Raw genomic sequence first — 23,415 nt, 5'->3', positions numbered from 1 at the left:
ACGCATTGCACCGGATTTAGACACGAGGACATGACACGGTCATGAAATTGTTGTAGTCTTAAGAAAGAGGAGACCCAGGGCTTTCAATGGACGTAGACATTTCATAAAACTACACTACCCAGCTCACACAGCCGCAGTCAAATCTGCAGCTGATTGACTTGAGAAAAAAGGTGCTGAATTAGCTCAGTGGCACTTTTTAACTTTTGGTCTATGTTAGCATGTTTTAACCAATTCTCCTTTGGTTCATTACAATTTACTCAAGCATAGTAGCAGACACAATATTTCTGACACTGGGAATACATTCCCTGAGGTCCATAGATGTCCCTAGATACCAAGAACATGCAAATGGACCTTGATGTGGAGCAATCTTCCATATACTTGGGTATGTACTTTTAGCCAAACTTTCTAAAAATATGGCTAGGGTTTAACATTTACATTTACATTTAGTCATTTAGCTGACGCTTTTATCCAAAGCGACTTACAAGTTCTGTACGACAAGACAGCAAGAAGGGTACAACTCTATCAGCTGAGTAACAATGTTCATCAAGTGTTGCGTGTTACAGTGTAGGTTAGTTTATTAGGACAAGTGCATGACAGTAAGGTTAGTCAGGGTTAGATTTTTTTTTTTTTTTTTTTTTAATCATTTCAGATAATGGTTGAAGAAGTGAGTCTTTAGTCGACGGCGAAAGATTGGACGGGATTCGGCTGTCCTAACTGGGATGGGTAGTTCATTCCACCATTGTGGGGCAAGGACTGAGAATAGGCGGCTTCTCTTTGATGACCCTCCGGGAGCTTGGATAGGAGTAGGTCTGAGGCGGCCAGAAGATGCAGAGCGTAGGGGTCTTGAGGGTGTGTAGTTAGAGACCATTGACCGGAGGTAGGCGGGAGCGGTTCCCTTTGCTGCACGGTATGCTAGGTCGAGGGCCTTGAAGCGGATACGTGCAGCAATGGGGAGCCAGTGCAGGTCCCTAAGAAGTGGGGTGACATGGGCCGACTTCGGTAGGTTTGATATCAGGCGGGCCGCTGCGTTTTGAATGAGTTGAAGAGGCTTGGTGGCAGTGGCCGGGAGGCCAGCTAGCAGTGCGTTGCAGTAGTCGAGGCGGGAGATGACTGTTGATTGGACGAGGAGTTGGGTGGCTTCTTTTGTCAGGAAGGGGCGTATCCTTCTGACGTTGCTCAGGAGGAATCTGCAGGTTCTGGTTGTCGCTGCGATGTGAGCAGAGAAGTTCAACTGGTCGTCGAGGACAACACCAAGGTTCTTGGCGGTCGGGGACGCGGTCACAGCTGCATTCTCGACTGTGATGGAGAGGTCGGTCAGGGGGGAGGATTTGGCCGGCAGGTGGAGCAATTCTGTTTTGCTTAGGTTCAGTTTGAGGTGGTTGGTCGTCATCCAGGCGGAGATGTCGGACAGACAGGCCGAGATCCGCTCAGAGACGTGGATATCTGAGGGAGGGAAGGAGAGGAAGAGTTGAGTATCATCGGCATAACAATGATATGAGAAGCCATGAGACGTGATAATGTTACCCAGTGATTTAGTGTAGAGGGAGAAGAGAAGGGGTCCTAGGACCGAGCCCTGGGGGACACCCGTCCGGAGGGGGCGGGTGGCCGACAGAGTCCCTCTCCATGACACTTGGTAGGAGCGGTCGTTGAGGTATGATGTCAGCCATGTCAGCGCAGATCCAGCCACTCCCATTCCTGCGAGGGCCGCGAGGAGGATCTGATGGTTGACTGTGTCGAAGGCTGCAGATAGATCTAGGAGAATCAGGACAGAGGAGAGGCCTTTCGCTTTTGCTAAGTGAAGTGCCTCTGTGACCGCAATGAGGGCCGTTTCTGTGGAGTGGCCAGTCCGGAAGCCAGACTGATTGGGGTCTAGGTGGTCATTCTGTAAGAGATAAGCAGTAAGTTGGTTGGATACAGCACGTTCAAGTGTTTTAGAAAGAAAGGAGAGAAGAGAGACAGGACGATAGTTGGCTATGACGGTGGGGTTCAGGGTTGGTTTTTTTATGAGGGGCGTGACTCTGGCTTGTTTTAGGGAGGTGGGGACCACCCCCGAGTTGAGTGAGGAGTTGATGGTTGCAGTTAGGAATGGGAGGATGTCCGGTGCTATGGTCTGGAGGAGTGGGGAGGGTAGCCGGTCCAGCTGGCATGTAGTCGGACGGTTCGACGTTACCAGTGTCAGGGTCTCGGCTTCTGTAATGGGAGAGAAAGATGACAGAGTGAAGGATGAGGTTCTCGATTCAGCGTTTGGAATGGGTGGGGGTTGGGAGAAGGAGCTGCGGATGTTCACCACTTTTTCCTCAAAGAAGATCGCAAAGTCTTCGGCAGAAAAAGATGAGGGAGGAGGGGGTGGGGGGGGAGTGAGGAGGGAGGACATGGTAGCATGCAGTTTGCGAAGATTCTTGGCAGAGGCCTCGATCCTATGGTGAAAGAAAGAAGCTTTGGCATTAGTAATGGTTTTGGAGAATGTTAACAAGAGGTTGTGATATGTGTCGATGTCAGCAGTGAGGCGTGATTTTCTATACTTCCTCTCAGCCGCTCTCAGGACCTGTCTTTGTTCTCTCACTGCATCCGTCAGCCATGGACTGGGTGGGGAACGGCGGGCAGGTTTCTCAACGAGGGGACAGAGCTTGTCAAAGGAGGTTGCAAGGGCTGAGAGGAGGGTGGAGGTTGCCATCTCTGTGGGGAGAGCAGAGAAGGTGTCACTCAAAGGTAGAGCGGATATTATGTCAGAGGAGAGGGTGGAGGGGGATAGGGAGGCCAGGTTACGTCTGAGTGAGACGGTTTGAGTTGGGGTGAAGACCTTTCGGTTAAGCATGAGAGTTAGTGAGAAGGATATGAAGGAATGGTCAGATACATGTAGGGGAGTTACCGTGGTGTTAATGATGCTGGAGTTACGGGAAAATATGAGATCCAAGGAGTTGCCTGCTTTGTGGGTGGGAGGCATGGCAGTGGGAGTCAGGTCAAATTGTTGTAGGAGGGAGACCACTGGGACCGACTGAGATGAGTCAGGCAGGTTGAAGTCGCCCAATAGAAGGAGCGGGGTACCATCTTCCGGTAAGGAGCTTAGAAGCATGTCCAGCTCATCTATGAAGTGATCGAGGGGACCTGGAGGGCGATAGAGTGTAACAATGGTGAGATTGAAAGGATTAGAGACAGATATTGCATGATATTCGAGGGAGGAGAGTGACAGTTCTGGGAGTTGTGTTAGGTTTGAAGCCCATGAAGGAGATGTCATGAGGCCAGTGCCTCCACCCCGTCTGGAGGGTCGAGGTGTGTGAGTGAAGTTATAGTTTGTAGATAATGCTGCAGGTGTTGATGAGTTATTGGGAGTTATCCAGGTCTCAGTTAGAGCCAGGAGCTGCAGATTTAGACTATGGGCGTAGGCAGTAATGAAGTCAGCTTTCTTGACTGCTGATTGACAATTCCATAAGCCTCCCCGTACTGTGACAGGTGTATTAGTGGCTGTAGGAGGGTAGGAGAGATTTGCCGGGTTGCTAGCAAACTGGCGTGGATGGGTAGAGTCAGTTCTGGAGGAGCAGATTGTGGATATAGGTATGAGGCACATTGTGGTGTCAAGAGTGGCAGGGAGAAGGTTGTAGGGAGGAAGCGAGATAGTAGGGGAATAGCAGAGTGGGAGGGAAATATAGGATTATGGTGTGCTTAGCACTGGGTGGATCGGTGGATCCCTCTGCTGAGAACTCCAGGAAAACTCCTCTTTGTCCCTCTTCGTTTCTCGACGCTTCGCTGACGCTAGGCCAGCAAGTCCTTAAATCACTATCACTAATTACTGATGAGTGACACCTGCAGCAAAAGGCCACACCTCCAGTTTCTGTCAGCTGGGTGAAACTAATTACAAACTATTTCCACAACACAATTTAGTCACACACTTATGATGTACACAGTATTATTCAGTTCAAAGATCCTACCCTCTCTGCTGCTGTCATCAGAATGATTCCAACAGAGAAAAAGCTGGTCTTTAAGCAAAAAACTGTCACAAGTGCCCACTTAACTTACAAAAGCCACATGCACAAAGGCCACACCTCCAGTTTCTGTCAGCTGGGTGAAACTAATTACAAACTATTTCCACAACACAATTTAGTCACACACTTCAAAATGATGTACACAGTATTATTCAGTTCAAAGATCCTACCCTCTCTGCTGCTGTCATCAGAATGATTCCAACAGAGAAAAAGCTGGTCTTTAAGCAAAAAACTGTCACAAGTGCCCACTTAACTTACAAAAGCCACATGCACAAAGGCCACACCTCCAGTTTCTGTCAGCTGGGTGAAACTAATTACAAACTATTTCCACAACACAATTTAGTCACACACTTCAAAATGATGTACACAGTATTATTCAGTTCAAAGATCCTACCCTCTCTGCTGCTGTCATCAGAATTAAGAGATTAAGAGGCTGTGAAGTCATGACAGATAGGGGCACCGCCATCCACTTTAACCCTTACGATCTGAACAGTGAGAATGTTTCTTCCAAGTTTGGACAGATGAATTCATATAATCAGACAGATACAGTAACTTTAATTATTTATAAGGCAAACTTTATTTACTAAACTAAGCAGCAGTACACACAAGGCAGTGTGTGTTTGAGGTTAAAGTACAGGAGAAATAACTCTGAGAATCAAATGAAAACACAGTGGATAACCTACTAGATTACCAACATATGATCAAACCTGAATGAAACAATAGGAGACTATTTATGTCTGAGACTAATTTAGAAACCAATGGGGATGACTGGTGTTTAACACTTACACTGACCTATCTTAGCCTAATAGATATTACTGATTATCTGGTAACCTATTATCAATTACCAAATATGTCAGAAGTTTACTCCCTGGCGCCAGCGTTTCAGACCGTTTGGACGATGTTTGTAGACCCATAGTGTATTCTATATTATAGCTATGGATACATACTATGGCTCATTTGAAAGGCTTATCTTTCTACTCCAACAGGGAATAAACCGTTTATTTCTACATACATTTATACATACGAGAGGTCTTTGGTCTCCACTCCAGTGTGGGGCAAACAGTTCAATGACCTTGGTAAATGGTGTATTTACATAGCGATTTTATCCAAAGCGTTTTTCAATTTTGTTCCTCACATTTACTCATTCACACACCGATGGCGGAGGCAACCATGCAAGGTGCCAACCTTGCCAACCAAGGAGCAATTAGTGGTTACGTTTCTTGTTCAAGGACACTTCGACACGCTGCCTGGGAGGAGCGGGGATCGAACCGGGAACCTTCTGATTACCAGATGACTGCTCTACCTCCTGAGCCACTGTCGCCCCACCTTGTAACGTGTCTCTCTGGGACCTCAACCGAGTTGGTGAAAGTTGAGATTGTTCCGTTAGAATGGCACAGTCAAATTTGTTTTTTCACCAACTGAGGCAGTATAGCTGAGCAACAGGTAGAATCGTGTCTCTCTAAGCCCACTCGCCGAGACCAATCAGTAGTTGGATGAAGTTTCAAAAGTTTTTTACAAATTAACACCATTAGTCGCCACAATACTTATGTGTTGAGTCTGGGATTATCACTGAAAGAGATTCTCTAGGTCGATTCTCAGCGAGAGATCCTCATCAGGAAGTCGGCCGACTAATTTCCCAATAATCGACTCAAAGGGTATCTGGGTGTGAACTCTTTTTAAAGTGGTCTGAGGGCTGCCCTAAGTTTCAGATATCAGACACCACTTAATCAATCAGGTTTAGAAAAAAGATCTTACTTTGTGTTACGACCCTGGCTCATGGGCACGCAACCTATGTGCAAACCAACACCAAAACCCTGTGCTCTAACTCAAAGTGCTACTATATCAAGGAACTATTAATGTAAATGTAAACTAATGTACTAATGTGAACCCAACGGACAAGGACTGGAAGAACCTGACAGATCTTCCTCTAAGCACAGACACTGCATGTGTGTTACTAGGGCTGGCTTTAAAGCTCCCAGCAGGTAACCAATCAGCACTAATTGGCTAATTGGCAGCCCTCACCTGCATGCCCCGTGACACAGGAGTGATCAGGCCTGCCTGCACAGTGACACAGGAGTGATCAGGCTCCTGGTACATAACACCTCCCCCACCAAACTGGTTGCCCCAGAGGCAACCACCACACAACAACCCATAAACAAAACAAAAAAAACAACTGTGACCCATTAGTTGTCAGGGCCACCACCACAACAGTGATAGCGGGTCAGCCCCTGTCGAACACGACCACCAACCGTGTTGTATGCTCCCTTTCAACAGGCCCCTCCACCGATACCGACCTGTCAAAAATAGACTGCAAACCAAAATCAACCTGAGAACTGCGCTCAACAGAACAGAACACAGCAAAACAAAAACCATAGATCACTGATACCACCACCGCGCCCATATCCATCCCACCTGGCACTGGCAGTCCAGGATACTGCAAACCGTGAACATCCAGAGTAGGATGTACCGCCTCAGGTACAGCCCCACCGTACCTGGAACATGGCAGTACGACAGTCACAAAAACGTCTGGAACACCATCTAAAATGGCGTCACCCAAAATAACATTGTCCTGATCAAAATCAAAATGGCTGCCACTCAACAGACCAGGTCGCGAAGGCGGCTCCTGCTCCACAGGACACAGGTAACTAGGTTGACCATCACACCTAGTGCATGGCAGAGAATCAGTGTGGACATGTGGATAAATGTCAGAATCATCAACTGACATACTGGGACCATCCCTGCCCACAAGTGAAACATTAGGGACAATAGGGGAAGGCTGGCAGCCTAAGTCAGGCTTAGTAGCCTCTCCAACTAGAACGGTGTCACATGAAACAACAGCACCTCTCATAGCATCCTTCCCACACTCCTCCTCCAATTCGTTCGTGGCCTCAGCCACCATACAGGCTGGGAAGACCCTGAGACACTGCGCTGCCATACCATCTCCTGCCACATGCTTCTCCGGCACGCATGTCAACTCTGGTTTCACCACCGGGCCTAACACAAAGCCACAATCAAGAGAATCATTATGCAGAGGTAGATCCACAGTGTGCTTTCAAAAATTCTCAACAGGTACACATTTTAATTCAACAAAGAATGTGTCACTAAGTGTAATGTCCCAAGTCGAAGTATCAACAACATCACTTTTGTCCTTTGACATTTCCCGAGCCACAGCACACACAGGAAACACTCCTGGATGTTTTTGTGCCAGCTCATTAGAGACCTCAGAAACCACAGGAATGGGAGTTACAACCGGAGTAGCCAACACTTTGTCACCAGCCAAATCATTCCCTAGAATGAAGGACACCCCCTTTATGGGAATGTGAGAACATACCCCCACAACAACATTGCCTGATACTAAGGGAGAATTGAGCGTGACCTCATGCAAAGGTGCATCCACAAATCCACCCCCAAAGCCCCGAACAATGACACCGGAATGCAAAGAAGAGTTTTCTGAAAACGGCAAAACCCCCTCCAGAATGAGGGACTGAAAAGCACCGGTATCTCTCCAAATTGTTATAGCCTGTTTGGACTCTAGTGCATTAGTCAGGGAAACAAATCCATTCATCATAAACCTTGAGGAACCCTCAAGCTCTTTGTCCACACATTTGATACTTCCCCCATCCCCATCTAACGTTGGCATAGGCGTTCTGCATATGGTTTCTACCAGAGCCACGGTTCTGACATTTTTCTGCTCAAGCACCGGGCACCCAGCAACGATATGACCAGGTTCTTTATAGTAGAAAACAGATAATCCCTTCTGGGAATGCACCAGCAGAACCACCCCGCCTAGGAGGTGAAGTTAACTGACCAGCAGACACAGGTTTTGGGAAACGGCCCCCCTGAACACGACGCCTATCCCCGGACTCAACACGGTAGTCCTCCAAAAACACGGACTTGTGTGTCAACACAAACTCATCAGCGAAGACAGCGGCGTCGCCTATCTTCGATACCTTACGCTCATTTAGATGTGTGGAAACGGTATCAGGAACACATCTTTTAAATTCCTCTAGGAGAATCAACTGCCTAAGCTGCTCTCTTGACTCTGCCTTCTGAGAAGTGCACCACCTGTCAAACAGGTTCTCCTTCTCCCTTCCAAATTCAACATAAGACTGCCCCTCCGACCTGCGATAACCTCTAAAACGCTGACGATAGGCCTCGGGGACCAACTCATAAGCCCTCAAAATGGAAGCTTTAACCAGCTCATAATCAGCGCTTTGTTCAAGGGACAGAGCAGTGTAGGCTTCTTGTGCCCTACCAACTAAAACACATTGCAGCAGCAGTGTCCAGGCGGTATCAGGCCACTTCAATGTGGTTGCCACCCGTTCAAAAAGGGGAAAATATCTTTCCACGTCTTTCTCAAAAAATGGTGGCACCATCCTAATATTCCTGCCTACATCAAACCCGGAACCTGACTCTGGATGCAGAGCACCCGCCTGCAAGGCAGCATGCTTATATTCAAGCTCCTTCTGTGCACGCTCGTGCTCCAGCAACATTTGTTTCTCCTTAAACTCACGCTCCTCACGCTCACGCTCATGCTCACGCTCCTCTTTCCTCTCTCTCTCCTTAAGCTCACGCTCCTCTTTACTCTCTCTCTCCTTAAGCTCACACTCCTCTCTCCTCTCTCTCTCCTTAAGCTCACGCTCCTCTCTCCTCTCCTCACGCTCTCGCTCTAGCTGCCTTTCCTTAAACTCCAACTCCCTAATCCTCCACTCACCCTCCACACCAGGTAATAGCGGAGACGCGCCAGACGAAGGAGGCTCCTCCACCCTCTCCTCAAGCACCTGCTCCCTAATGAGTAACACCCTTAAAGCACTCAAGGCAGTCGGCTTCAAACGTTTCTCACCTGCAGAAAGCTCTACCCTGTAGTGTACAGCAAGTTCTAGAAGTTGTTCTTTGGAAAACTTCTCCAACATGTCATGAGACGGGCGATCAACAAAGTCCTTGATGGAAGCCATCGTCACTGTACCAGCCACCACAAGCTACACACTTTACCTCACAGTCACGAAGAACCACTAACGAACCACGAAGACCCCCCTAACGAACCACTGAAGAACCACGAAGAACCACCGAAGAACCATGAAGAACCACTGAAGAACCACTGAAGAATGCTAAATGCCAATAATAACAACCAGAAGGGAACGCGGTGGAAATGTGAGCTCTACGGAGCGCACCTTTCTAGGTTGCAAAAAATTAAATTAAAAATTTAAATAAAACACACCCACCCTAAATAGACGTGTCATACACGCAGGGTGTTAGGTGCTACCAGGTATGCTCACCAAACACTCAAACAAACAAAATAAATCCAACAAACAATTCCAAACAGGTGCGCCTTCTAACCTGATATGACTACATATGCTTCTACGTCTAAACTGCAGTCAAAACCGGCCCACCACATGTCTACCCTAAGAAACACTAAATCAAGCCCTACCACACAGTGCATGTGAGCGGATCGGAGCGTGAGCGGCGCGGGGCGCGGAGCGGCCGGTTTTGACGTGAGCGAGGAGTGGGTTTTAAAATGAGTCGGCGCGACGTCCGGAGCGAGAGTTCTCCTCCGCTCCAATCCACTCCAGGCCGCTCACAGTGGTTTAACACTGATGTAATATTATACATGCAGTACAATGCCAAAGCAACAGATGGCGATGTACAAACATGAAGGCCATTTTCAACCAATGAGAAGGGTGAACCTGTGATAGGCTGTTCGTTCAGGCTTTGTCACTGTAGAGACGCCCACACTCACTCCAGTTGAAAAAGTATCGACGCCATTGTTGTTGACGTTAGCTTACATGCTAACGTTAATGGCAGCGACCATAGCATTGTGGCTCGGCTAGCCTATCATCGCTTAATAGAGATAGTGAATGGATAAACAACGTTATTTAACATTGCAGAATGGCTACAATTACAATGCGGCTCAATACAAACAATTGTTAAGGGGCCCAGGGGGTGTAGACTGTTGTAGTTTGAGCTCATTTACACCATGCTCCAAAAAAAGAAGAAAAAAAACTGCCGAGCGATCTGGCGCGGGGAGCGGGGAGCGCTCGATTCAAGGTGAGCGGGGAGCGAGCGGAGAGCGACTTGGGGGCGGGGTCAACATGAGTGATTAGCGGAGCGGACCAAGCTTTAAAGAGCGAAGAGCGGATTTCTCGGCCGCGCCGATCCGCTCACGTGGTCTGCTACCACACTACCTGTGTTTTCTGGCCGCCCTAATCTACCTACCCTTAAACTAATGCCCTGTAGACCTAACCATCTTCAACCACACCTACCAGTCAAAGATCATACTTGACCATCCACCCGTCCAGTACATGATACGGTACCAGACAAGCAGATGGTGCTAATCCCTTCCCTGACTGCCCCAGGAGTACGTGGTGCACAGGACGCTAACCAACAACCAGAAAATAATGTCCCTATCTACATGTGGTGCCCACTAAACTATATATTTTAACAGCATAAGTAGTCACATCAAATTACAAACAAATACGGCATACTCACCTGTTTGATGAAATGGCTCAAGCCCCCACGTTACACCATATGTAACGAACACCACCCAAACCATAATACCATGACACCCTGTGTAACACAAAAAAAAAACACCAAACTAATTTCTAGGGGTAAAAGATCCCGGACGAGCGCCCAACTGTTACGACCCTGGCTCATGGGCATGCAACCTATGTGCAAACCAACACCAAAACCCTGTGCTCTAACTCAAAGTGCTACTATATCAAGGAACTATTAATGTAAATGTAAACTAATGTACTAATGTGAACCCAACGGACAAGGACTGGAAGAACCTGACAGCTCTTCCTCTAAGCACAGACACTGCATGTGTGTTACTAGGGCTGGCTTTAAAGCTCCCAGCAGGTAACCAATCAGCACTAATTGGCTAATTGGCAGCCCTCACCTGCATGCCCCGTGACACAGGAGTGATCAGGCCTGCCTGCACAGTGACACAGGAGTGATCAGGCTCCTGGTACATAACACTTTGGTTAAAAAGACTGTTCAGAGCATCAGAGGGTAACATGGTTCATGGCATAATAATCGAATGATTACATAGCTATAACATGTCTATATTTTATTAACAAAAAAACAGAGAATTAAGAAATTATCATGAAACTCACATTTCGATATGTTCAGAGAATAAACGCAACAATATATGTGACATTACATTTCAGCATACTTCTTTGTCTGTGTCTTTCTCGCTCTGGGGTGTGAAGACCATAAATATCCTATACAATGAACTGCGAGTGCTCTGCGCGGCTTATAGGACGAGTTGACACGATTATTGTCCAAGACAGCCTTCCTTCAGGAAGGTGGAAATTATTCCATCAGCGGTGATAATGAGTTTGTGTGTTAAGTCTTTTGGGGGAGGTCAAAGGTGTGCACGTGCGCAGTCTGGTGTTCAAGTCAAGTCAAGAGTTTTATTTGTCACGGCATACAAGTATACAATGAAATGCGGGTGGTCTTGCCCGCAACAATGTGCAATACAGTGGTACAACATATAATAGAATCCAATAAAAATAACATTGTGCAATAAACAGGTAACAGGTAACATGGTGTGACATCTCGGTATCTGTACATAGTTATTTACAGAGCATATAGGACATGCTAGGTAGCTTTGGTAGTGCAATACACTGTTACTGTTGTTATACTAATTTTAAGTGGCCTTTCCTTTTGGCCATAAGTGGGTGTGTGCGACATGAGTGTGTGCCCGCTCATGTTAAAGTGTTAAAGTGGCTGCTAGTGTGTGAGCGTGCACAGCGTGCGTGTCATGTGTGTGCTCATGTGTGCTTGTGTGTGGATAGTTCAGTGTTCTGTGGCACTCAATGTTCATTGTTCAAGGCTCTGATGGACTGGGGGAAGAAGCTGAGCCTAAGCCTCTCTGTCCTAGTAGCTGGGGTTCGCAGGCGTCTGCCTGACCTCAGCAGCTGGAACAGGCTGTTATTGGGGTGGTGGGGGTCTTTCATTATTCTGCAGGCTCTGGATTTGCACCTCTTGTTGTATAGAACCTGCAGGGGAGGTAGTGCAATACCCGTGGTACGCTCGGCTGAGCGCACCACTCTCTGTAGGGCCTTCTTGTCCTGTGCCGTGCTGTTTCCATACCAGGCAGTGATGTTTCCGGTCAAGATGCTCTCTACAGCTACTGAGTAGAAGGACTGGAGTATCTTCCCTGATACTCTGAACTTCCTTAACTGTCTCAGGTGGTAGAGGCGCTGCTTTGCCTTCTTTACTACTGTGTCTATGTGTGTTGACCATGTCAGATCCTCTGAGATGTGGACCCCCAGGTACTTAAAGCTGCTCACCCTGTCCACGGTAGCCCCGTTAATCATCAGTGGTGTGTGTGTCTCCTGCTGTCCTCTCCTATAATCCACGATCAGCTCCTTGGTTTTACCAATGTTCAGGAGCAGGCTGTTGTCCTGGCACCAGCGTTCCAGTACCTCAACCTCCTCCCGGTAGGCCTTCTCGTCGTTGTCCGAGATCAGCCCCACCACCACCGTGTCGTCTGCGAACTTCACTATGGAGTTGGAGCTGAACTTGGCCACACAGTCGTGTGTGTATAGTGAGTACAGCAGGGGGCTCAGAACACAGCCCTGGGGGGACCCGATGCTCAGGGTGATGGTGTTGGAGGTCTGACCCCCCACCCTGACTGCCTGGGGTCTTTCACTCAGAAAGTCCAGTACCCAGGCGCTCAGAGCTGAGCTCAGACCCAGCTCGATCAGTTTGTCCACCAGTCTGGTGGGGACTATGGTGTTGAACGCTGAGCTGTAGTCAATGAACAACAGTCTCCCTTCTGACGGTCCAGGTGAGAGAGGGTGCTGTGCAGTACTTGGGAGACTGCATCGTCAGTGGACCTGTTTGGCCTGTATGCAAATTGCATAGGGTCCATATCGCTGGGGAGGGAGGCACAAATGTGATCCTTGACCAGCCTCTCGAAACATTTCATGGCCACAGTGGTGAGTGCCACCGGTCTGTAGTCATTGAGACCTGCTGGGGAGGGTTTCTTTGGTACCGGGATAATGGTAGACATCTTGAAGCAGGCAGGGACCACTGACTCCTTCAGGGATCGATTAAATATGGTGGTGAACACAGGGGCTAGCTGGTTAGCACAGGACTTGAGTATGCGTCCTGTTATTCCATCTGGGCCAGCCGCCTTCCTGGTGTTCACCTGCATAAATGCTCTTCTCACACTGTGTACCGTCAATGAGAGAGCGTCCCCGCCCCCCCGCGGATGCCCCCCTCCCTCCACAACAGCCGGCGCACCAGTGACGTCACTAGCCGTTGGGCTAGCAGTGCCACTGTTTGCACCAAACCGCGCGTAGAAGGTGTTGAGCTGGTCTGCAAGGGAGGCGTTGTCGTTCCCCATTGAGGGGGCGCTGACTTTGTAGTCAGTTATAGCCCTCAGTCCCTGCCATAAGCCTCTTGTGTCATTCTGTGCCATTTGTGCCTCCATCTTGTCGGCATACGTCCTCTTAGCAAGTTTAACAGCCTTGCGCAGAGTGTAGACTGTTGTCTTGTACTCTTCCATATTTCCTGACTCTCTGCCCAGGTTATAAGCAGTGGTGCGAGAGTTCAGGGCTGCTCTGATAGTACTGTCCACCCATGGTTTCTGGTTTGGGAACACCCTCGCCTTCTTTGTGGGGACAATACTATCAGCCAGCGTTGTTATGAATGACACCACAGCGTCTGTGAACTCGCTGACGTCACTGGTGCTCCTCTCGAACATTTTGTGTGTGTGTACTGTATGTGTGGGGAGAGGAGGAGGAAAGGAGGGAGGGAGAGAGAGAGAGACACACTATGGTAAGAAGCCATACTGGACTAGTATACACTATGGGAGGAAGCCATACTGGACTAGTATACATTATGGGAGGAAGCCATACTGGACTAGTATACACTATGGGAGGATGCCATACTGGACTAGTATACACTATGGGAGGACGCCATACTGGACTAGTATACACTATGGGAGGAAGCCATACTGGACTAGTATATACTATGGGAGGAAGCCGTACTGGACTAGTATACACTATGGGAGGAATCCGTACTGGACTAGTATACACTATGGGAGGAAGCCATACTGGACTAGTATACACTATGGTAGTAAGCCATACTGGACTAGTATACACTATGGGAGGAAGCCATACTGGACTAGTATACACTATGGGAGGAAGCCATACTGGACTAGTATACACTATGGGAGGAAGCCATACTGGACTAGTATACACTATGCGAGGAAGCCATACTGGACTAGTATAGACTATGGTAGTAAGCCGTACTGAACTAGTATACACTATGGTAGGAAGCCATACTGGACTAGTATACACTATGGGAGGAAGCCATACTGGACTAGTATACACTATGGGAGGAAGCCATACTGGACTAGTATACACTATGCGAGGAAGCCATACTGGACTAGTATACACTATGGTAGGAAGCCATACTGGACTAGTATAGACTATGGGAGGAAGCCATACTGGACTAGTATACACTATGGGAGGACGCCATACTGGACTAGTATACACTATGGGAGGAAGCCGTACTGAACTAGTATACACTATGGTAGTAAGCCGTACTGAACTAGTATACACGATGGTAGTAAGCCGTACTGGACTAGTATACACGATGGGAGGAAGCCATACTGGACTAGTATACACGATGGTAGTAAGCCATACTATTGCACTCCACTGTCTTTCCGTGGGAGATCCTCCAGGGACCTTCTGGATGAAAGCACTTGACTAGGCAAAGATAACAGAATGCATGTACAGGTTTAACAGGAGTGGTTTCATCCAGACTCCCTGGAGACATGTCATCATTGTTTACAACAGTAAAACCTTCTCTACTCTTCTGTACTTTTAATATTCCACTAGAGGGAGTTATTTTAGTTGTGTCCGCTCCCGCAGAGGCCTGCGCAACGTTGGTTTCACTGTCAAACACCTCTGCCCCAAGAGGAAGAAAATTAACCGGCGTTACTTACTCTTGTTGTGTTTTCAACCAACTGAATACATATTCTTCTGTTAATTGTACCCTCCTTCCTTTTGAGCTGTTGTGGACAATTATTTTACCAAGTCCGGTGGGCTTAAGAGACATTGAGATCGAGTCAAGGGAATAGAAAATAAGGGATTTTTATTCTGTGCACACATTGTTGAAGAAGACATTCTGCGAAGTGAGAAATGTGGCTGTGGATACTTTCATCCTTATAGTAAAATAAATCAAGGTTTTGCATACAGAAAATAGTCAGGCAGTGCTCATAAGAAAACAGCGTGGGATGAATACTGATAAGCCTGCACCTGCTAACAGGACCTGTGGTCTGTAGTAAACTGTTATGAGAAAGTTGGTTGTTAGTAGTGGTTTTTCAGACAACACATGTTCTCTGTACACTAGTACGTTTACTCCTAGTAAGCTGATCTTAAATGGAGTAAAGGAATAGTACAAGAAATATTGCATGAAGGGTACTGTAGAATTATGATCGATCCCCTCCCCCCCCCAAACAATCTCCCAGTCATGTTCCAACCCCCCCCCCCCCCCCCCCATTCACATTTTGTCTCACCTGATACCCCCCCCTTTCTAACTCCCCCCCCCCCCCCCCCCCCCCTCCAATCCAATAACTGGGCCATCCTACACAGAATCCCTTTCTCTCCACTATAAAGACCTACGTCTCACTGGATTCTGGGAGCTCTCTGAGGACACATGTCCAATGACCAATGTCTCCATTGAGTCATCCGCCGTAGCGCTTGATTTACTTGTACCTGTTTGGGTGTAATAAACCTGTGTTTAGCCAAGTCTATATTTGACTAAGTACATTCATTGATCCGGTTATATTCCTCCACAGTACAAAGAGTTAAGAGGGTGAACATGTGATTTTTCTATAACAGAGGCTACTTTGTATAAGGCCATTTTTGGTGATTGATTGATTGAAAACTTTATTAACAGATTTCAGAACGGGTACAATACAGTACAGCTCAATACTAACTGTAACTGAGGGGTACAATTCCCTGACTGTATTAAAGAGTATGATATATTAAACCACTACTAGTTATGTACTTTAATTACTGGCCATACAGTACATGAATATATATGGTGAACACCCACACAAGAATACGGCATTGACACATAAAGTACTATTTAGAGGGTATTTATTATTATTAAGCAACGTTAGGTTACAGATTGAGAATTAAGCTTGCGCTTGTATGGCGAAGAACACACGTAAAGTAAGTCAAGAGCGTAAGTCAATGAGAATAGTATGAATACTAGGATGGGTCTAAACTGACGCCACCTGTGGTATAGCAATTACATAGGGCACACTAGTACCAGCTGGAGACACTGGGGGGTTCCCTCCGGGTGTAAGGCCGGCCGGGGTAGAGGAATGTTCGGGTACAAAGTCTGGGCCAATGAGGAATAACGAGGTTCCAGATACAGGAGCCAGTGCATGTACTCCCTTGATCAGTAGACAAAGCAACAGCTATAATCCAGTATGCTCGACAGCATGGAAGACAGCTAGCCAGCCTCTTCCTAGAGGCGGGCTCGAGTGATGATCCTCACGGGGGGTAGATCCCAAACGACAGTGGGGTCGACGGTTCTCTGCTCCAGCAGTCACGGTCCCAAAGCAATATAATCCAACCAGAAATGGTTCTGCAGTCGCCGGTGTAGGTTCTCCGGTGTACATATCCAACGGTTCTCGTCTAGGACTCCTCGGGTGGGGGCACGAGTTTAGGCCGCCCAGCCTGGATAAGTGCACTAGCTATATACACGACGAACCGGTGGTAATGCTGGTCACTGAAGAACTGTAGCCGCACGATACACTATAAATGATAGACTATTACTTCACATTAGAATAAGTCGAACTCAACGTTACTGCGTTAAACTCTGACACTTTAGCAATCTATTCGCACGCGGTTCTCAAGGCTCTATTTAGAGGCAAAGTTGCTCACTTCACTGCACGTTGTCTCGTGGTGAAGGCTTTACTAGTAATGAACGAATAAGTGCTGCTGTGTACACCTGCGCCGTATTTATACGTAAGTGACAATCTAGTTCCAACCTGGTCACTCTGGTCCTGAATCACTACACTGCCAAAGACATGTTCCAACATGTCCCAAACTCGCCCACTGCACCTGTCTGAGTACGAGACTGCCTGGAGCCTGGGGGGGGTGTCCAATAGGAGAGCGTATATTACTCTGGTTTGTACGCAGGTAAAGGGATATTCCGTGTATATATACAAATAATATACAAGGGATATCAAACGATATACAAATATTATACAAGGGATATCAAACAATAAATATATATATTCGGTTTAATCTGACCCTTTGTAACACTAACAACTGCTAAGAGGATGAAGACCAGAAAAAGACTTTCATCTTGTTTACATAAGGGTCCCCCATTTTCAATTCATCAAGACATTTATGACATACAAGACATACAAATATACGGTACTGTGTAAGAAAAAGAGATCATAAAAAAAAATCCATCCGAAGGGGAAGAAACTACATTGGAGGGGGTTGGGTGAGTGGGGTGGGGGGGAGGGCGGGGGGGATTTGACATTTACCGGGGCCAGTTTCTAATTGCAGCCACCCGTAGGTGCTCTTTGCTGGATTGGAGCTCTGGACCTTATCACACTCGCTCTGGTGATTGGTTTATGCTTAAGGTTCCTAGAGTTTGCACTGAATTAGGAAAATCTGCATTTAGCTTCTGTGCCCCAGATACATGGAATGTTTTGCAATGCACTTTAAAACTCAATTCATTAGTATCTATTTAGTCAGTTTAAATCTTTAATAGCAAACCACTTCACCACAGTCTGCAGTTGTTTTTAATTATTTTAAATGTTTAATTGATTGACTTTCTGTTTCTATATTTATTACGTGTTTTATTTCTCTGTGTCAATGCAAATGAGAGCTTGCTCTCAATGATCCCTTGAGATTAAATAAAGATTGAATGAATACATTTAATTTATTTATTAATGTATGAATTAATACATTTATTAATGAGCTTTAGAAATAACCAAACAACGAGTTGAAAAAGCTACAACATTTCCCTTCAGGGCGTCTGTGCTCCATGTGGAGCAGGACATAGAGCTAGCGCTCTACAATTCTGAACTTACCCTCTAATTTGGTTATTCATGATACAAAATTTTACGATTTGTATACATGATGCAATTCAACGTCGCACGACTTAAACCACATTTCCTTTCATAGACTAATTTGATTGTGGATATCCTGTTAGCGGTCTAAGACGCTTGGGGCAGAGCTCTTTCAGGCCGTGCGATCTGTACAGTGGAGCTTTGTGTTGGAGATATGGGTTTCCTAGAGGCAGGTGGAAGCTTTAGCCAGAACAAGTAGTTGAGCCAGTAGCGGAAATGAAATGAGAACGTACAGGACTTTTTTCCCCTCCTTAATGCCTTGAGGGGGGCGGCATTGGTGCTCACACCGCATTACATTACATAATGCCCTGCTGTTGATGATGAGGTGTTGATATTTTTGTTTGTACTTCCTTTGTATTTTGTAAGTCTTATGCCATAAATCATATACATATTTTTGGCAGACTTGCTGTTCTCTGTATCCCCTCTAGGTGGAACGTCTTCACATCTCTGCATCTTCTCGCTATGCACCACAGGACCACAATAACAATACCTTTTTGTCTCCCAGTGTTATCTGTAGTTGCTGTTTATACATCTTCCTGAAATGTTGTAATAATAATAATAATAATAATATTAATAATAAATTAGATTTTTTTTTTTATCCACTTTTTCTCCTCCTGTTTTTCTGTGTTTTTCTCCCATCCCAATTTAGTCATGCCAATTCCCCCCTCCCCTACCTGGTCGTTGCTCGCATGTGCCCCCCACCAGGGACGTGCACAGGACTTTAGAGGGGCAGGTGCTCAAAGGCTGAAAAGGGCACTATACCTGTGTGTGTTTTAACCGAGTGCGCGTAGCGCGCAAGCCCCGATTTTTAAGGGCCCTTTTAGGGCAGGGGGGCCCCCTTTTTATGCTTTTTGGGGGGTTTTGGTGATCAAATATTAAATATTGAACTATAATAATCAGTGCAGGAGCTCACTTATCCTTGAAACACACTTTTATCACTGACTTAAAAGTCCCATACATCTATGGGGCGCCCCAGTGGTGAACCACATAGCGCGCTCAGCCGCGACACGGCCTACCCGGGTTCGACTCCCGAACCCGTCGTTATTTGCCGAATGTCTTCCCCCCACTCTGTCTCCCATTCCTCCTCTGTCTCTCTCTACTGGACTGCCCAGTAGAAATAAAGCGATAAAACGCCAAAAAATAAACATAAAAAAAAAAAGGCCCATACATCTCCATAAATGTTCAGGGGGGAGGGAATAAGTGCTTACCCTACAGACCCCAAGAAGTGCTGTATATTCTGCATTGTTTAATATAAATGCATTTTTTATTCCAATCCCGATTTGTATTTGAGATTCCCAAATCCCATCGGACTTGACTTCTTTGTGTCCCTCAATGAGTGTAATACCAGCATTCAACTGTATGCGCCACAGCGGTTTCTATCATCATCATCATCATCATCACCACCCACGCTATGCATAAAATATATAGGTCCGTGGAGAGGCATGCTGAGGAGGCCATGCAAACTGCAATGGAATATGGGGCATCTCTCTCTCTTTACCTAATATTTTGATTCTATCCTGACATTTTTCAGTTGGAAGGGCAGTCTATATGCTTAACGATTAAAGAAAAAAATAAAGATATATATTTTTATATATACTTTTTTATGAGGCTCAAAGGGGCAGGTGCTCAAGCACCCCTTGGGCTCTATCTGTGCATGTGTCTGCCCCCCACTGGTCGGTCTAGGGAGGGTTGATAGATACTTGCGAGAATGGGTTTAGGCAGAGCCCAATAGCTGAACACAGGAGAAGAGAGAATGGAGTGTTTTAGGGTGTTTAATTGTATTTCCCCAAGCAGACAGGTAATACATCCAGAAATGTGCAACAGACAGGTATTGGGAATGTTCTCTTGGGGGGTGAGGACAGGTGCACTCCCAGTGCAGCTGTGGGCAGAAGACACAGGTCTGTGTCATGGAAGAGAGAGCAGGAGACTCCTTGTGCAGCACGAGATGTCCAGGCAGGGGGGTGCACTGGAGCGGAGGTCCTGGGCGCGTGAATATTTTCGGCAACCAACTTGTGTTTAGCGTTTCTCTGATTGGCCACTACGCCCATGTGACCGCGGCAGCGCGAGAGAGCTGCAGCGCGGAAATAGGCTGTCTATTGCCTCGCGCTGCAGCGCGGAAATAGGCTGTCTATTGCCATTCTCTAAGACAAACTCTAACCTTAACCAGCTCCTTAACAGCGCCTAAACTTAACCCTTCTAACCTTAACCAACTCCGAAACAATGCCTAACCTTAACCTTAACCATAACCAACTCCGAAAGAATATTGCCATTCTCTAAGACAAACTCTAACCTTAACCAGCTCCTTAACAGCGCCTAAACTTAACCCTTCTAACCTTAACCAACTCCGAAACAATGCCTAACCTTAACCTTAACCAACTCCGAAACAATGCTTAAGTTAACATGCCTAAACTTAACCGGCAAAAGAATGCACATTAAAAAAAAATAAAAAATAATAATTGAAGGGAATCGAACTTTTCACCAACGGACCGCAGGATCCACAGCAAGGCAGCGCTGCCAGTTGAGCTAGTTGTCGATGGTAAAAAAGGGCGGATTACTGCTACATAATGCTGCCGCGACGGAGCTCCGCGGTAGAGCTTTGCTCTGCTGCTGCCGCGTCGCCGCGGGGGCGTGGCTAGACGCAAGTTGGGCGTGGCTAGACACAAGTTGGTTGCCTTTAATATTTAGGCGTCCTGCGCACACAGAGAAACAAGGTTAGAGCAAGGAATAATTACACAAGCAGGTTAGCAAGGCTTTAGGTCGAGTCGTTGTACCTACTGTAGGTAGCTAGTTTAACACTACGACGAGGTCTGGTCAGGATCTGCAGGAAGATGTACCGTCTTGCTGATCAGGGGATGAGGTACAGCTGTGTTGATTGATGATGAGCTTGGCAGCGTGTGAACCCGGGGAAGGGGTGCTGCCCATATATGGGTGTGAGGCTTCCGTGGTGAATGTGGGAGAGGATGAGGAGGAGTGAAGAAGGTGTGAGGCTTCCGTGGTGAATGTGGGAGAGGATGAGGAGGAGTGAATAAGGTGTGAGGTTTCTTGCCGGCACTTGCCGTGATTATGACAATACTATCACATGTCCCCTCCGATACATGCAGAGTCAGCCAGCCACTTCTTTCCACCTGCCAGCGCGGACTCTCATTGGTGAGGTGTAACGTGTGGGAGGCTCACACTACCCTCACCATCTCCCTTCCTCACTGTGCAGGCGCTCTGACCGACCTGTAGGAGTCGCTGTTTTAACGACCAGATTACCACCCACCGGCTTCCCTCCCGCTGACTCTGCCAATTGAGCCAGTATGACAGCCGGCCAAGCCGGAGGCAACGCTGACAGCCGGATTCGATACCAGTGTCTCTCGCGTTGGTGACGAGCGCTTAGTCCGCTGCGCCACCCAGCCACCCCAATAAATTTGATTTTTTTTTCTTTTTTTTTTTTTTATTGATTTTCTCCATGGTCCATACAAACAATATCTTGACTTCTCCTTCATTTATCTCGGCCTTCTGCAGTACAAATTGCATCAATTGTTAATAATTCTGAGTTAAAGTGCAGAAGTACAAGTACACACATGAGGACCCATACAGTCAATAACATCCTATAATTCTTTTTTTCTAGACAAACAAAAACAATAACCAAAAATAACATAACAAAATAATATGTTAGGGTGCATCTCCAATAAATCTGCATCTACCATAAAGCAGACAAATAACAAAATGATATGTTGGGGTGCATCTTCCTGGCACTCCTACACAAGGTTCACTTAACAATTAACCCGAATGGACATTTCTATACACCTTAAACAAATCGAAGATCATAACGGTGTAATGTACATTATCCATCTTTCCCATTTCTTCCGAAACGTATCTTGTTACAACCTAAAAGAAAAAGTAATTATTTCCATCTTAAAAATATCATAAATAATATCAATCCAATCATCCACTGTCGGAATTTCTGTTCTTAACCACTTTCTAGTAATGGCTTTCCTGCTAGCCGCACTTAGTATCTGAAATATATATCTATCCCCATTTTCTGATGGCCTGGCGCCCAAATATAGACTCTCCAACTTAAATGGGATGTCCCCCTGGAATACTTTTTCAAAGATTTTATGCGGCATCAGCAAGGGACTTTTGATTGATTGATTGAAAACTTTATTAACAGCTTGCAGAATGGGTACAATACAGTACAGCTCAATACACACAATTGTTAAGGGGATGCAGACCAGAGAAAGACTTTCGTCTTGTTTACATCAGGGTCCCCCATTTTCAATTCATCATAACATATATGACATACATGACATACAGATAGACAGTACTGCTACATCTATACATTTATGACATACCAGATTTGCAAATACAGTACTGTTTGTGATACAAAAAGAGTCCAGAAAAGAGTGTATATACATTTGACGTCAACACTGTACATTGGAGGAGGTTGGGTGGGGTTGGGTGGGGGGGGGATTGGGTAGGAGGGGTTGGGGGGGGGAAACACTGTACAACTGTACAAGCAAGACTGTACATTGGAATATTGACAACCATACTAGTTAATTTACTGTACATTAGAGGGGGTTGGGGCTGGGGGGGAAACACTGTACAAACAAGCATACGGTAACTGTACATTGGAATATTGACAAAACCATACTAGGTAAATGACAAGGACATTTACCAGAATATGTGGTAATGATTTTCCTCTGAGAGGCTGCACTGTCTCCAGCAGTTGGAAGATTTGGTATGAGGACTCCCTTGAACTGGAGTACTGAAGAACCTAATCAGGGATTTCCAACAGAATTCTCTCCATACTGGTGAACTTGATGTTTTCCATTGTATTTCATAAATAAATTAGATTTCTATAGCTCTTTCGCTTGCCATTATCTGTATCTATAAATTCAGTTAATCATTCTATTGATAATGACACACACACACGATTACATACTGTAAAATGTAGAATGGGACGATGATGAAGAAGATACAGGTTGAAGTCAAATACTGAATGTTGAAATTGTACTGACTTGCAATACTGACTTGTAATTTACTGTGTATTGATGTCCGTGTACTGACATGTATTGACTGCATGTTGACGTGTGCTGCAGGTGTCTGCTCCAGTGCTCGGTGTGGCAAGATTGGATGTTCTCTCTGGGCTACATCAACCCCAAGAACTCGGAGGAGCAGAAGATCACGGAGATGGTCTACAACATCTTCCGTATCCTGCTCTATCACGCCATCAAGTATGAGTGGGGAGGCTGGCGCGTCTGGGTGGATACTCTCTCCATAGCGCACTCCAAGGTGAGCGCCGGACTCCAGGCGTTCTGCTGTGCTGCT

General features: G+C 46.4%; 1 protein-coding gene across 1 annotated transcript in view; it reads left to right on the top strand.

The window, feature by feature from the left end:
* LOC311225271 (neurobeachin-like) overlaps positions 1–23,415 on the top strand; it is a gene marked incomplete at its 5' end in the record, with an annotated part of 544,672 nt that overhangs the window by 334,180 nt on the left and 187,077 nt on the right. The window contains 1 exon segment of the mRNA XM_084310493.1: positions 23,187–23,379. Within this exon segment, the coding sequence (XP_084166619.1) occupies positions 23,187–23,379 (193 nt within the window).

Source organism: Notolepis coatsorum, assembly GCF_963971535.1.
Source record: "Notolepis coatsorum genome assembly, chromosome: 1".
NCBI classification, from domain to species: Eukaryota; Metazoa; Chordata; class Actinopteri; order Aulopiformes; family Paralepididae; genus Notolepis; species Notolepis coatsorum.
This window is presented reverse-complemented; position numbering and strand designations above follow the sequence as displayed.